The sequence below is a fragment of the Xenopus laevis genome, chromosome 8S, assembly GCF_017654675.1.
Source record: "Xenopus laevis strain J_2021 chromosome 8S, Xenopus_laevis_v10.1, whole genome shotgun sequence".
NCBI lineage: Eukaryota > Metazoa > Chordata > Amphibia > Anura > Pipidae > Xenopus > Xenopus laevis.
Window position 1 is genome coordinate 57,864,212 of NC_054386.1, and position 13,353 is coordinate 57,877,564.

The window sequence follows — 13,353 nt, forward strand, 5'->3', positions numbered from 1 at the left end:
TAGTTTAATGATTTTAGCACATAGCAGTACTAAAATTCCATATTTAATTTGCAGTGGATAGAGAGATAAGCCTTATCCAAAATTAGTGTTATTGGTCCCTTAACTTATATTATATGAAGTTAGGAAGAAAACCCTCACATACACAGAGAGAGGAACATACCTAGTATTTGCAGTAAGCACCCCAAGGATTATCAAACCCCAGAACTCTGTGACACAATAAATCAGCCTCTCAATGTGCTAGTCAGTATATTATCTCATGTGTTTAACCAGCTGATGTATCCATTCATTTATGATTATGAATATTCTACTACCCAGTTAATTTGTGGAAGCACTAGTCAAAATCAGAGGAAATTAATTTTCCATTAGATGTAAAGTATTGGATGAAATGGTACTTGTGATATTATTTTTGCAATATTGCTAGAATTAACCCCCCTCTTATTATTATATGCTGCACTTGTAGAATGTATATGGCTTCTGTATAAAGATCCATGGATTGGTTGGAGTAGGCCAAGGAAGTGTTATGGTTCTGTGTGCTTGATCACCGGTGTGCTTGCTGTATATGCTGACTTGCCACTTCTCAGCCCATTGTGGCTGTTCTTGTTGACAGATTAGTCTGGCAGCTGAGCCAGCATTTCTGCCAGCTTTGAAGTTTACAAAACTAACGGGTTCTCACCATCTGAAGCCCATGGCCTCATCATGCTTTATGCACATTTATTAATGGGTCAACTCATCCAGTGGTACCCAACCAGAAGCCCATTGCAAAACAAATTAGGTGTAATAATCATTTTGCCTTTCATTGTTAGATTTTTAAATAAGCATGAAACCCGAAGAACAATACATCTGGGTGTGTAATACAATGCCAGTCCAGCTCCTTACTTAAACTCTTAAAATGTTTTTTAGTTACTCAAAAGTTGTCACTTTACAGAGAAATATTGGGTTATTATTATTACAGGTATGGGACCTGTTATTCAGAATGCTCAGGACCTGGGGTTTTCCAGATAACAAATCTTTTTGTAATTTGGATCTTACTCTACTAGATAATCATGTAAATATTAAATAAACCCAATAGCCTGTTTTTGCTTCCAATAAGGATTAAGTATATCTTTGTTGGGGATCAATTACAAGGTACTGTACTACTGGGTAACGTGGATAATGGATCCCATATCTGTAGTACATGTATGTATAAAGTGTCAACATCTTTCAGAAGAAGGGTATATATCAATCATATAGATTACATAAAAACATATAACTGATACAAGGTCAAGGGTATAGAGGGCCCTGTTCAATAGAGCTTACAATCTAAAAAAACTAGTATTACTTTCCATGGCCAGAGACATTGGTGAACTTTCCTATGACCAGGGGTAACAGTAATTTTTTATCTTTGCACTCTTACTAATTTGCTGATGTTCTTCATTTCTCAGGCCTGCCAAGGTTGTAAATCAGTATCGAAATGTGACTGCAGCGGTGTTAAAGGAGAAAAGGTAAGAATTTCTCTTTTCCAAGAAATCATCTGTGACTTCCCATGTCAGCAGGTCAGTGTTTGCAGCATGGCCATTATCAACCCTTTTTCTATTTAATTCAGTTAGAATGCTGGATACAAGGCATACAAGTGTGTCAGAGGCAAGCAATGGCTACAAGGCAAGCACTCCTCTTAGCTTGCCTAATAAGGGCTTGATAGCAGAGATGGCATTATGCACAACTCAGATACTTAGAGGATGAGGAGGAATATGCTTTATGCAACAATGCTTTCTCAGGCTTTTACACAACAAAAAGCCTTCTGTCATGGCAATGTTTTCATTAGTTACCTACCTTGCTCCTCTTGACTTTAAAAGCCTCATGATAGTTTCCAGCATTGCAATATGCTTACCAGGCAGAATCTCAAAGCTGGGAGGATCACCTCTAATGTTGGTGGAATGTCCGTTACATAGCCGAACCAGTAATAATAATACTATATACACAACTAATTCAAACATTGGGTGAACTATAGAGTGTTAAATAGGAATAAGGGGAATTCAAAGCCACCCAAGGTAGAAGGAATTTGTATATAACACGGAAATAAATGTCTGGTTTGCACTTTACCCCACAGGTCACAATAAAACAGAGGAAAGGGATAGGGAGGTTGTAACCCCAATACATCTTTATCTTTAATGTTTTTTTAATCTTTTAATCATCTTAATCTTTTAATAAAATTAAGAAATGAATATGCAACAGGCAATTAAGCTTACTAAGGAGACATGTAAAATTGGGGTTTAATCTAAAAATAAAGGGACCTTAGAGGCTTGCAACATTAGATTTATGATTAAAGGGGTGGTTCACCTTTAAGTAAACTTTTATTATGTAATAGAATGGACAGTTCTAAGCAACTTTTCTATTGGTTTTCATTATTTATTTTTTATAGTTTTATACTTTTTTGCCTTTTTCTCCTACTCTTTCCAGCTTTCAAATGGGTGTCACTGACCCCATCTAAAAAGCAAATGCTCTGTAAGACTACAAATGTATTGTTATTGCTAATTTACATTTCTCATCTTTCTAGTAAGGTCTTCTCGTATTCGTATTCCAGTCTCTTATTCAAAGCAATGCATGGTTGCTAGGGACATTTGGACCCTAGCTACTAATTTATAATGGAAACTGAAAAGCTGCTTAATAAAAAGCTAAATAATTAAAAAAACACAAATAATAAAAAAGGAAAACCAATTGCAAATTGTCTCAGAATATCAATCTTTACATCTTACTAAAAGTTAACTAAAAGGTGAACAACCCTTTAATGTATGAAAACCATTAAACTTAAATACATCTTCCAGCATTTCACAACTAGCCATGGGCCAGCTCAGAGTTGTAGTTCAGCAACAGCTGCAGAACCCTGTGGTTAATGACTCTGCTTTAATAGCTAAATAAAGTATAGGTAATGTGATCTGAGTGCTGGCTTCCTGAGTGCAGATAAGTTGCTACAGTGCCTGTAGTGCTAGACAAGGTCTTCTCCCAGCCAGAAGCAGGCTGATTTGGGTGGGGAACAGTGGGTAAAGTAATTTATTTTGACACATTGGTACAAGCATTCATTTTGTTGGGTCCTGAGCTGAGGTCTCCCGTGTCTAGCTGTTATTCAAATAAAACTCCATTATTATGGGCACTGAATTATGGGTATTTAGTAATGTTAGTAATGCTGGAGAAATTACCTTCTGTCAGAAAATGAACAAGTCAGGAAGGGGGAGAAAAAGAAGTACAACAAAGGAAAAAAACAGAACAGAAGAGTAATGTAGGAATCAGGGGCTTAACTACAGTGGAAGCAGCCCCTTCGGCTGCAGGGGGGCCCAGGAGGTATAACGGCCCCTCGAGGCCCAGTAATATCTAGTTATGCCACTGGTAGGAATGGAATATAATATAGTTCTAAATAAATATTGGTGTGACTTTTGTAAAACAGGTGTGCCTGGAAAAGTGGGTGTGGTTTTATGGCAGAGACTTCCCAAAGTTGGCCCTCCATCATACAAGTCCAACAATACCTGTCCGTCTCTATCTATGAAGCTGGGCAGGAATGATCTAACTACTGATGAGTATTATACTATTCCCTTTGTATCACCCTCTCACTTTAGTATTATATTCAGAGTGGAGATGTAAAAGAACTTCAGATTCCATTGATGAAATCAGATGTATTGGATGCTAATTTATTAAAAGGGAAGGAAAGGCTCTGAAAAATATAGCAAGAAGAACTAAAGTTAAATGTGCCTTAATAGCACAAACCCTGGTTTCTGAACTATAACTGGGATCATTAGCTCATATCCTTTAGTATTGTACTATACTGTAGTTTTCGTAATTTTTACTCACAACACATTGAATTAAATTAATATTGTTCCAAAATTGTCATAAATGTCATTCTTACTTACTTATGGCTGTATACCTCCCAACTGTCCAGTTTTTAGAGGGACAATCCCTCTTTTGACAGCTCAACCTGTCGTCCCTCATTTGTACTGGAAAGTCTTGTTTTTCTCTGCACTGAACAGCCAGAAAAAGAAACAAAGTTTCTAACAGTCCATGGATAATTAGCAGCGCACACTGGAATTTTAAATTTTTTTTATTTATATATTTAAATTTTAAAAAAGAAGGAAACTGACCTGGATTTGCATGGACTGTTTCTTTCTGATTATTACCGTTCAAAGAGAATCCCTCGAGGATTCAGGATCCGCAATGTACCAACAATCGGTAGATCTAACCCTGAATTTTGCAAAAAATGGGTTGGTGTCCTTAACCGTTGCTCGCTTGATTTGATGGTACTCGTGATTGAGGAAGTAGCAGGTGAACTCACAAGGAGCCGGAAATCATTGGTTTCCTTTGAAACGCAGCATGGAGTGTCAGCGCAAGTGGTGGAATCCAGTGATGCTTTCAAACGAGCCACGGCGCAGATTGAGCAGTACAAGCAGGAACTTATTCGATTCAAGAGAGAGAAGCTTCGTCGCGTGAACGAAGACTACACCGGCTTCCGCGTGTATCGCTGGCTTACAGGGGAGAAGGAGGTACCATTCGGCGCTCAGCGTCCGCGATGGCGCAGACGCGCTAAACTTACCCGTTGAATTCAGTGGATGTCAGCTCGGGGGACTCGGACCCGGACGAAAATGTATCCGGTAATGTATCTGGCAATGCTACTGTTAGCGATACTAATGCAATCAGGCAGGAACCCCCTTTTTTAGAAGATGGCCCGGTCAATTCAGGGAGACCCCCTATAGGAAGACCCAGCACAAGAAATGCTGTACGAGGAGGGGGCAAAAGAGGAAAGGGCCCAAAGTTTTAGAGATTCCAATCTTTAATCTTTCACAGCATTCTTTGTCGGATGGAGAATCCAGTTTGCTTAAGAAGGGGTTAACGTTTGTCCCCACGACGGACTTGAGACAATTTGATTGGGACATTGATTTCTATAAGTTTTGTAGAGTGCTATGCTTGAAAGATATGTATCGTAATAGTTCACCTACCATTCCTGCTAATAATTTGAAATTAAAAAGCCTTTTCAATCCTGCCATGACAAATTCTGCGATCAAGCTGTTTAAACAACAAGTAGACAGTGAAGTGGGATCTTTAATTAGCTCTCAAAAAAGTAAGAAAAATTTAACTAAATCTGAAAGTATGGCAATTAAAACATTGTCAGAGGACAAACAAATTGTGATTAGGCCCGCCGATAAGGGCGGGGGCATTGTTTTGTTGAATTATATAGATTATCGTAATGAGATCACACGACAACTCTCTGATAATAAGGTATATAAAATGCTTAAGGGCGACCCTGTCGTATCTTTTAAGAAACAAGTTGATCTATACATTAATATGTCATTTGTTAATGGTTTCATTACTGAAGAGTTGAAGTCCTTTCTGTCTATAGATTTTCCTAAATGCCCGGTTCTATATTCCCTACCGAAGGTGCATAAGAACCCTGTAACACCCCCTGGACGACCCATAGTGTCTAGTAGAGAAAGCCTTTTCCATCCAATTGGTCTTTTTATCGATACAATTCTACAACCTATTGTGCAAGCCACCCCAAGTTACTTGAGAGACACGCCACATCTGCTCAGTCTGATTAAAGGGGTTGTTCACCTTCAATGTACAAATCTTATGAAACCACTAACAATGCTCTCAATGTGTTAGAAAAACCATTTTCCATAACAAAAAGTAAAAATGCCATTGTAAAAGCTAATTTCTATACCTATTAATTCACTCCTTCTCCTGTCTCTCTGACCAGTTTTCTGAAGTGATGGGAGTGGCCTATTTTGAACCTGACACACCAAGAACTTCCTATATGATGACATCATCATGCCCAGGCTTTGCCCTTACTTGTTTCCTATTGGATGTTGATACTGCCCTCCTCCTAGTAATTTATTGGGTGCTTGTGAACTGTAACCAGTCACATAATTTGAATGGTCATTGGTTGATTACTCAATTGTAATGGCAGAGGTTAACAGACTCAGCATATAAACAAAGCTGCCTTGCAACAAACAATCACACAGCCATGCAGACAAATACTGCAGAAAAGGAAGGAGCAACATTGTTTGGCAACCTTTGGCATTAAGCATAATGTCAGTTATTTACAAAATTGCAACAAAACCAGCACTGACTTGCTTAGAAACGTATGTAACTTACACATCTAGCAGGGACAGTAGGGTTGCCACCTCACCCTTTTAAAACCAAACACATATGAAATCCACAGGCTGCATGGCTAACTATCAACTCATTTAGATGCTGCAGACTGAACTGATTTCTGTGCAGCCATGTATCATGCATCTAAATGAATTGCTAATTAGCCATACAGGCTGTGGATTTCATATGTGTTTGGTTTTAAAAGGGTGAGGTGGCAGCCCTAAGTGACAGGCAGAGCAGTGATGAGGGCAGGTACATTTTTTGAACATTTTGTGCGCTCTCCCAGGGGGGGCGGTAATTTACCTAGGAAAACGATACCTTTTTTAAGTGTTCCACTTCTGGAACAAGATTTAGAGCTCTAAATACCAAAAAATTAAAAAGTGATATTTTTCATGATATAGGGATCTATACCAGAAAAATATTTTACCTTTTTTATGAGGTAAATACACAAAATAATACATGGACCCCCCCCCCCAAAAAAAATAATAATATATTTCTGGAAAGTACAAGTGTCATCTCCCATAGTAGCCATTATAATCCAATAATTCAAATTTTTAAAAATTATTTCTTTTTCCTGTGTAATAATAAAACAGTCGCTTGTACTTGATCCCAACTAAGATATAATTAATCCTTATTGGAAGCAAAACAGCCTATTGGCTTTATTTAGTGTTTATACCATTTTCTAGTACTAAGATCCAAATTACAGAAAGATCTGCTATCCGGAAGACCCCAGGTCGCAAGCATTCTGTATAACAGATGCCATACCTGTACCTTGTACTTGATCCCAACTAAGATATAATTGATCCTTATTGGAAGCAAAACCAGCCTATTGGGTTTATTTAATGTTTACATGATTTTCTAGTAGACTTAAAGGAACAGTAACACCAAAAAATGAAAGTGCTTTAAAGTAATGAAAATATAATGTAGTGTTTCCCTGCACTGGTAAAACTGATTCGTTTGCTTCAGAAGCACTACTATAGTTTATATAAACAAGCTGCTGTGGAGCAATGGCGGAAATTGAAAAACGGCTATATGGCACAGGTTAACTAATGGATAACAGATAACACCATTAGACAGACAGAGCTTATCTGCTATCTGATGTGTAACCTGAGCCTTTTCTCCTTTGAATGGCTGCCCCCATGGCTACGCAGCAGCTTATTTATATAAACAATAGTAGTGTTTCTTAAGCAATCACAGCAGTTTTACCAGTGCAGGGCAACACTGCATTATATTTTCATTACTTTAAAATACTTTTATTTTTTGACGTTACTGTTCCTTTAAGGTATGAAGATCCAAATTATGGAAAGATCCATTATCCAGAAAACTCCTGGTCCCAAGCACCTTGATCCCCCCATCTGCACAGTTGAAGTCTCTGCAGCACACAGCCCACACTCCCCCTCCCTCTCACAAACTTGTAACAGTTTCTCTTCAGTACCTGAATGCTGCTCAAATTCCCCAGCACAGGAAGCAGTGGCAGATTGACAGCAGACATAGCCAATAGGAGTTAAGTTAGCTGCCAGTACAATGTGTGATGTCATATAAGGAAGAGGAAGTGAACACTGTAGTGTTTTTGGGGGTCAGTGACCCCCTCCCAGCACAGGGTCTGTGTGGAACTGAAGGATTAGTACAGGGACACTTCTGAGGTGAATATCTCTTGAACTGTACTTTTTCTGTTAACTATTTCTATGGAAAAGTTTGTTCTATTCATGTGAACTGTTAGATTTGTCAATTTGTTACAAAGGTGAACAACCCCTTTAAGGATTTTACAGTGGGGGCTGATGAGGTAATTACACTGGCCAGTATGGATGTAGTGAATTTATACACTTGCATTCCACACGATCTAGGGGTGGATGCTGTACGGCGTTCGATGCTGCAAACTGATGGATATTCTGGTCCAAATGTCGAGTTTGTGTTGGAGTTATTGCATATGTGTTTGACTATGAATTATTTCAGATTTGAGCAAGATTATTATATGCAGGTGTCTGGCACGGCAATGGGAGCGGCCATGGCACCTGCATATGCAAATCTATTCATGCATCAATTCGAACTCCACAACATTATGCCAAAGTTTGGAATGAGTCTATTATTTTTCAAACGCTTTATAGACGACATACTAATTATCTGGAGGGGTAGTGAGGAGTCCTTTTTGGCTATGGTATCCCACCTTAATAGCCTTGATGGTCCAGTGAAGTTCACTGCCACAGTGAGCAGTAAAAGTGTGCAATTTCTTGATGTTGAAATTGTTCGTAACGGCACCAGATTTGATTATTCATTATACCGAAAAACCACTGACCGCAACACATTATTGCAATTTAAGAGTCAGCATTCAGAGTCTATGAAATCTTCTCTCCCCATTTCTCAGTTCTGTCGAGTGTTGCGAAATAACTCCTCAGAGAATACTAGGGCTATACAGCTCAAGGAGATGGAGGACAGATTCTTGGCAAGGGGGTATCCGAAAAGGGTACTAACACGGGCTCTATATACTGCTAAAAATAGGGTATTAGGTGGTGACAGGATAGAATGAACACCAAATAATTTAGTGTTTGCTACACAATTTGGAGGAATTTCAGGACAAATCAAAAAGGTCGTCCACAAGAATTGGAACATTCTAAAAGCTGAAAGTAATTTGAAAACAGTATTGCCCAATCCACCTATTATAGCCTATAAGAGGGGAGTCAGCCTCCGGAATCTTTTGGTTAAGACAGATCCGGTAGAATGTTATCAAAAACCACAGACCAGTTGGCTGGCTAATCGAAAAATGGGATGTTTCAGATGTCCCTCCTGCACTTCATGCAGATATATGTGCCCAAGTCAGAGTTTTAGTCATCCCCACAATGGAAAAAGGTTTGCTATTCGATCACACATCACATGTACCACTACACATGTGATTTATTTAATAACTTGCCCATGTGGTCTTTCATACGTTGGAAAGACTGATCTGACATTACGTCTTAGGATGGATGCCCATCGTTCGGCTATAAGTACAGCATTTAGGGACAATTTCACCTCAAAGCCCGTTGCCAAACATTACCTGGAGAAAGGTCATCACCTTCCAACGTTTAAATATATTGGCATAGACCATATTCCTCCACTTAGGAGAGGGGGTGATAGGTCTAAAATGCTCCTTCAGAGGGAATGTTTTTGGATTAAGAAACTTAACACATTGGCGCCCCACGGTCTAAATGAGCAGTTCTCCTTGTCGTGCTTTTTGGAACAGAGATAAAGGTTTAATTTAATGTGCTATACCTGTTTCAGTATATTGCTAAGTGCCGAGGTTGTTACATAATGTTTTGAATTGTTACAGTGTATCCTAGATTATAACCATGTATTTGATACAGGAAATATGTTCGAGAGTTGTTACATTTAAATGATTATTGATACTATGACAACCGGCCGGTTCTATGTGTTAGTGAGTTTTTCATTGACCTCATTTCCTGTTTAGGCTCATAGAAGAGTATAAAGTTTTTGTTTTAATCACATGTTGTATCTTGATAACGGTCCAAGACCAGGACCGAAACGTCGATGCATGTATTATGCTCTTTTTTAAAATTTAAATAATAATTTAAAATTCCAGTGTGCGCTGCTAATTATCCATGGACTGTTATATATATATATATATATATATATATATATATACATATATATATATATATAACGATAATGCAGATGATACCTGCACTCCTTCACAACGTGTCGTTTTTCCGGGTGCTTGGTCAAAACGGTATATAAAATTGTAGAAAGGACCAGCACTTCGTTTTCCAAAAAATTCAGTAATTTATTATTATACTTTTATATATTATAATAAATTACTGAATTTTTTGGAAAACGGAGTGCTGGTCCTTTCTACAATTTTATATATATATATATATATATATATATATATATATTCCTCTATTCCTCTTTTCTGGATAGAATTTCGCCCGAAAAGCAGATATACTAAAACATTCATTATTAATGTTTCACTTGTTACATTTATTCTGATGAAGATTTAAACTGATGAGAGATGGATATTTAGATTATGTATGTGTTAACCAGCACCCATAGTGTTAAAAAGAATTTACATATCCTCTCCTAAGGTTTAAATATGTGTAACGGTTTGTCTGATTTTGTGCCTATGATTACGTATCTCTAGATACGAAACACGTTAGGACATTTGTTTTTAATCTATGGAATAAAGATCGAATTTTATCCAAATTGGTGAGTCGCAGGAGTGCATGCTCATTTCAGGATTGCCTATTTATTATGCTGTGTAAAATGGAATTACGGTTTAAAAAGTTGTAAAATAAATAGCGAATTTATTAAATTGTGATTTATTTTAAGCCATGCAAACAAACTGATTTAACGCGGTTATTTTTACACTGCTTCAGACCTTTGTGAGTTCTAAAGTTCTGGTGGGAAAAAAAATTATGCTGTTTTTTACTCAGCGAAGTTTGACAATGTGTGGTGAATTTTTACAACACATAATGAATCTGCCCCTTAAAAAAAGGATGATGTACCAGGTACTTTAAATGTTAAGGGAATTCAGTATTTAGCACAATGCCTGTTGTTAGGTTCTATTTGCTAGTTCCTATGTGCTTCATTCCTACTGATTCCTGTCTGATCTTCTGGTTATTGACCCTTGCTTTGCCTGACTATTCTGAACTCTGTATCCTGACCCTTGCCTGCCTGACTATTCTACGCTCTCCAATCCTGATCCTAGCCTGTCTGACCATTCCTTGAACTCTGCCTGCACCGACCCGGACTGTTTTGTCTATTCTTGTATCTGCTTCAGTTGGCCCGGCCTGCCTATTCCACTCTGTGTTATCTGGCCTGTCTTCCAAGTCCAGTATCCTTGTGAAACGATCGTGCCCCTTTGCTCGTCCAGAACCTTAAGCTTTGCTCCTCTCTTAGTAAGACCTGGTGGCATCCAATTAGCCGAGGGCTCCTCCCGACGTGAAAGGCGGCTGTTAAAGGCAGAAGCAAGAGCTGAAACCAGGGAGCCTAGCACTGGTTCTGGGTATAGGGTGCCGAACGTGACAGTCAACTATACAACTAAACATACTATCATACAACTATATCTGTACGTCCATGGCCAGCTTTAGACCATAGTGAACACCCTGTATGAGCTCAAGATGGCAGGTAAAAAAACTGTATTGTGCAGTTATATCAGCAGGGAAATTATATTTCTCTCATTTGGATAAATCAAGATCATTGAACCAGCTCCGATATGAAATATATGCTTGCTACAATACAGAAAGATCAATGAGAGACGGAGAAAAGCAACAAAGCTGAAGTATGGGGAGGAGAGCCTAGAGTCATGTTGGGCATCACTGAACAATTTAGGTTCAAAATGCCCACCCAGTATCCTTCAGCCCCTACATTTGGCATTGTGTTTTTGGCTTCCTACATCTTCTGGGTAAAAGATCGAATTATGATTTCCCATGTGGCCCTGTCCCATATGGGTCAAAAATTTTTTCTAATGCAATGAGCACACTGCCCACAAACAAGTATCTGTAACACTGCATGCTGACTGTGTGATTTTTTTACTAATGCAATGAGCACATGAGCATGCCGTAGGAGTGAATCATGGGCTCCCCCAGAGGAAAAAGTCACTGAGCCCTGAAGCAGTTCTACGCCTGACTTGTTCCCATTAACAGCTCCTAGTGCTTGCAGCAAGTCCATTTATCTCAATAGCCTTAAGCTCTGACATTGAGGTTGCTGGAACATAAAAAGTTAGAATGAATCCCTTTATGGCATGATGATATTAGATTAGATCTAGTTAAATTTTTAGTAGACCACACATTTGAGCAGTAGTGATGGGCGAATTTATTAGACAGGCGCGAATTTGCAGCAAATTCCCGCGATTCGCCGCCTGCAAATAAATTCACGGAACCAGCAAGAAAATTCGCCGGCATCAAAGAAAAATGGACGCCGGCGCAATTTCACCAAAAACGGACGCCAGCGTCCAAAAAAACGGACACCAGCGTCAAAAACAAGATGCCGCCGCCGTTTCACAAATTTTTTGCCTTTTCGTGAATTTCACGGGAAATTCGCGAAATTTTTCCACGAAGCAAAACACCCCAAATTCGCCCATCACTATTCAGCAGGGTAGCCCAGTACTTTTGATTCTTTTTTTCATTTCTTGTTGCTTCTTTATTCCAGTGTAAACAAATGAGTTTGAGCATGACTTGACTATATGTTCACTTCCTTAGGTCTTTGTGTGTTAATAATTGCAAGAGGAAATGATACCCACTATATAATTAGTCTAAGAAAATGCCCTTCGGGGAAGTCTGTGGAATTTAGCCCAGTCAAAGCTTTGAGTGCTGTTCTCTGACAGTGAGTTTGTGTATTTTATCAACCACCACATTAACAGTAGGGATGTAGCGAACGGCGGAAAAAATGTTCGCAAACATATTCGCGAACTTGCGTCAAAAATGCGAACGGTTCGCGAACGTCGGCGAATTTTAAAAGCTAGAAAAGACATTTCTGGCCAGAAAAATGATTTTAAAGTTGTTTAAAGGGTGCAACGACCTGGACAGTGGCATGCCAGAGGGGGATCAAGGGCAAAAATGTATCTGAAAAATACATTGTTGACACAGCGCTGCATTTTGTGCTGTAAAGGGCAGAAATCACACTACATTTCTAAACTTGTGTAATAAACTGCTTTAAAACGTCCGGCGTCTACATGCCAATCAAGTCGTGTAAAGGTTACAGCCTGTTCACACGCAAAGACAAAACGCGGCGCTTACTGCAACGCAAAAAAACGCAAAGAGCTTTCATGAATGATACCGTCAAGTGAGCAAATAATAGTTTTTAATTACTAGTTGCTTGTCACCTCCAGGATGTTCGTCCTGTTGGTGGCAATATTTCTGTAGTGGTGTGTTTAGCAGTCACCATGCTTGTGCGCACGTGCACGGTCAGGCAGAGGTAATTCAATGCACAGTGAAGTGAACCAAAAAACACTGATTCTGCAGTGTGGGCCCAGTTTTGGTCTACTTTATTGATCACCTGCGGTGACCATAAAAGATGCGATTTTGCCACTGTTGCAGAACCCTGAAAAATTAGGCATGTGTACTTTCCTAAAAAATTATGTTTTTTTTGTCGCAGCCACTGAAGCACAGAGGCCAGAAAAAATATGCCATATGAATGCTAAAAATATAAAAAAAATTTGTCGCAGCCACTGAAGCACAGAGGCCAGAAAAAATATGCCATATAAATGCTGAAAATATGAATTTTTTTTTGTCGCAGCCACTGAAGCACAGA

The 13,353-nt window shown here is 38.8% G+C and overlaps 1 protein-coding gene across 2 annotated transcripts in view; it reads left to right on the forward strand.

Moving 5' to 3' along the window:
• Positions 1–13,353, forward strand: part of col4a5.S (collagen, type IV, alpha 5 S homeolog) — a 148,873-nt gene that overhangs the window by 34,639 nt on the left and 100,881 nt on the right. For both annotated transcript variants that reach the window (XM_041575195.1, XM_018232969.2), the window contains exon 2: positions 1,422–1,481. In XM_041575195.1, the coding sequence (XP_041431129.1) occupies positions 1,422–1,481 (60 nt within the window). The remainder of the gene's footprint in view (positions 1–1,421; positions 1,482–13,353) is intronic.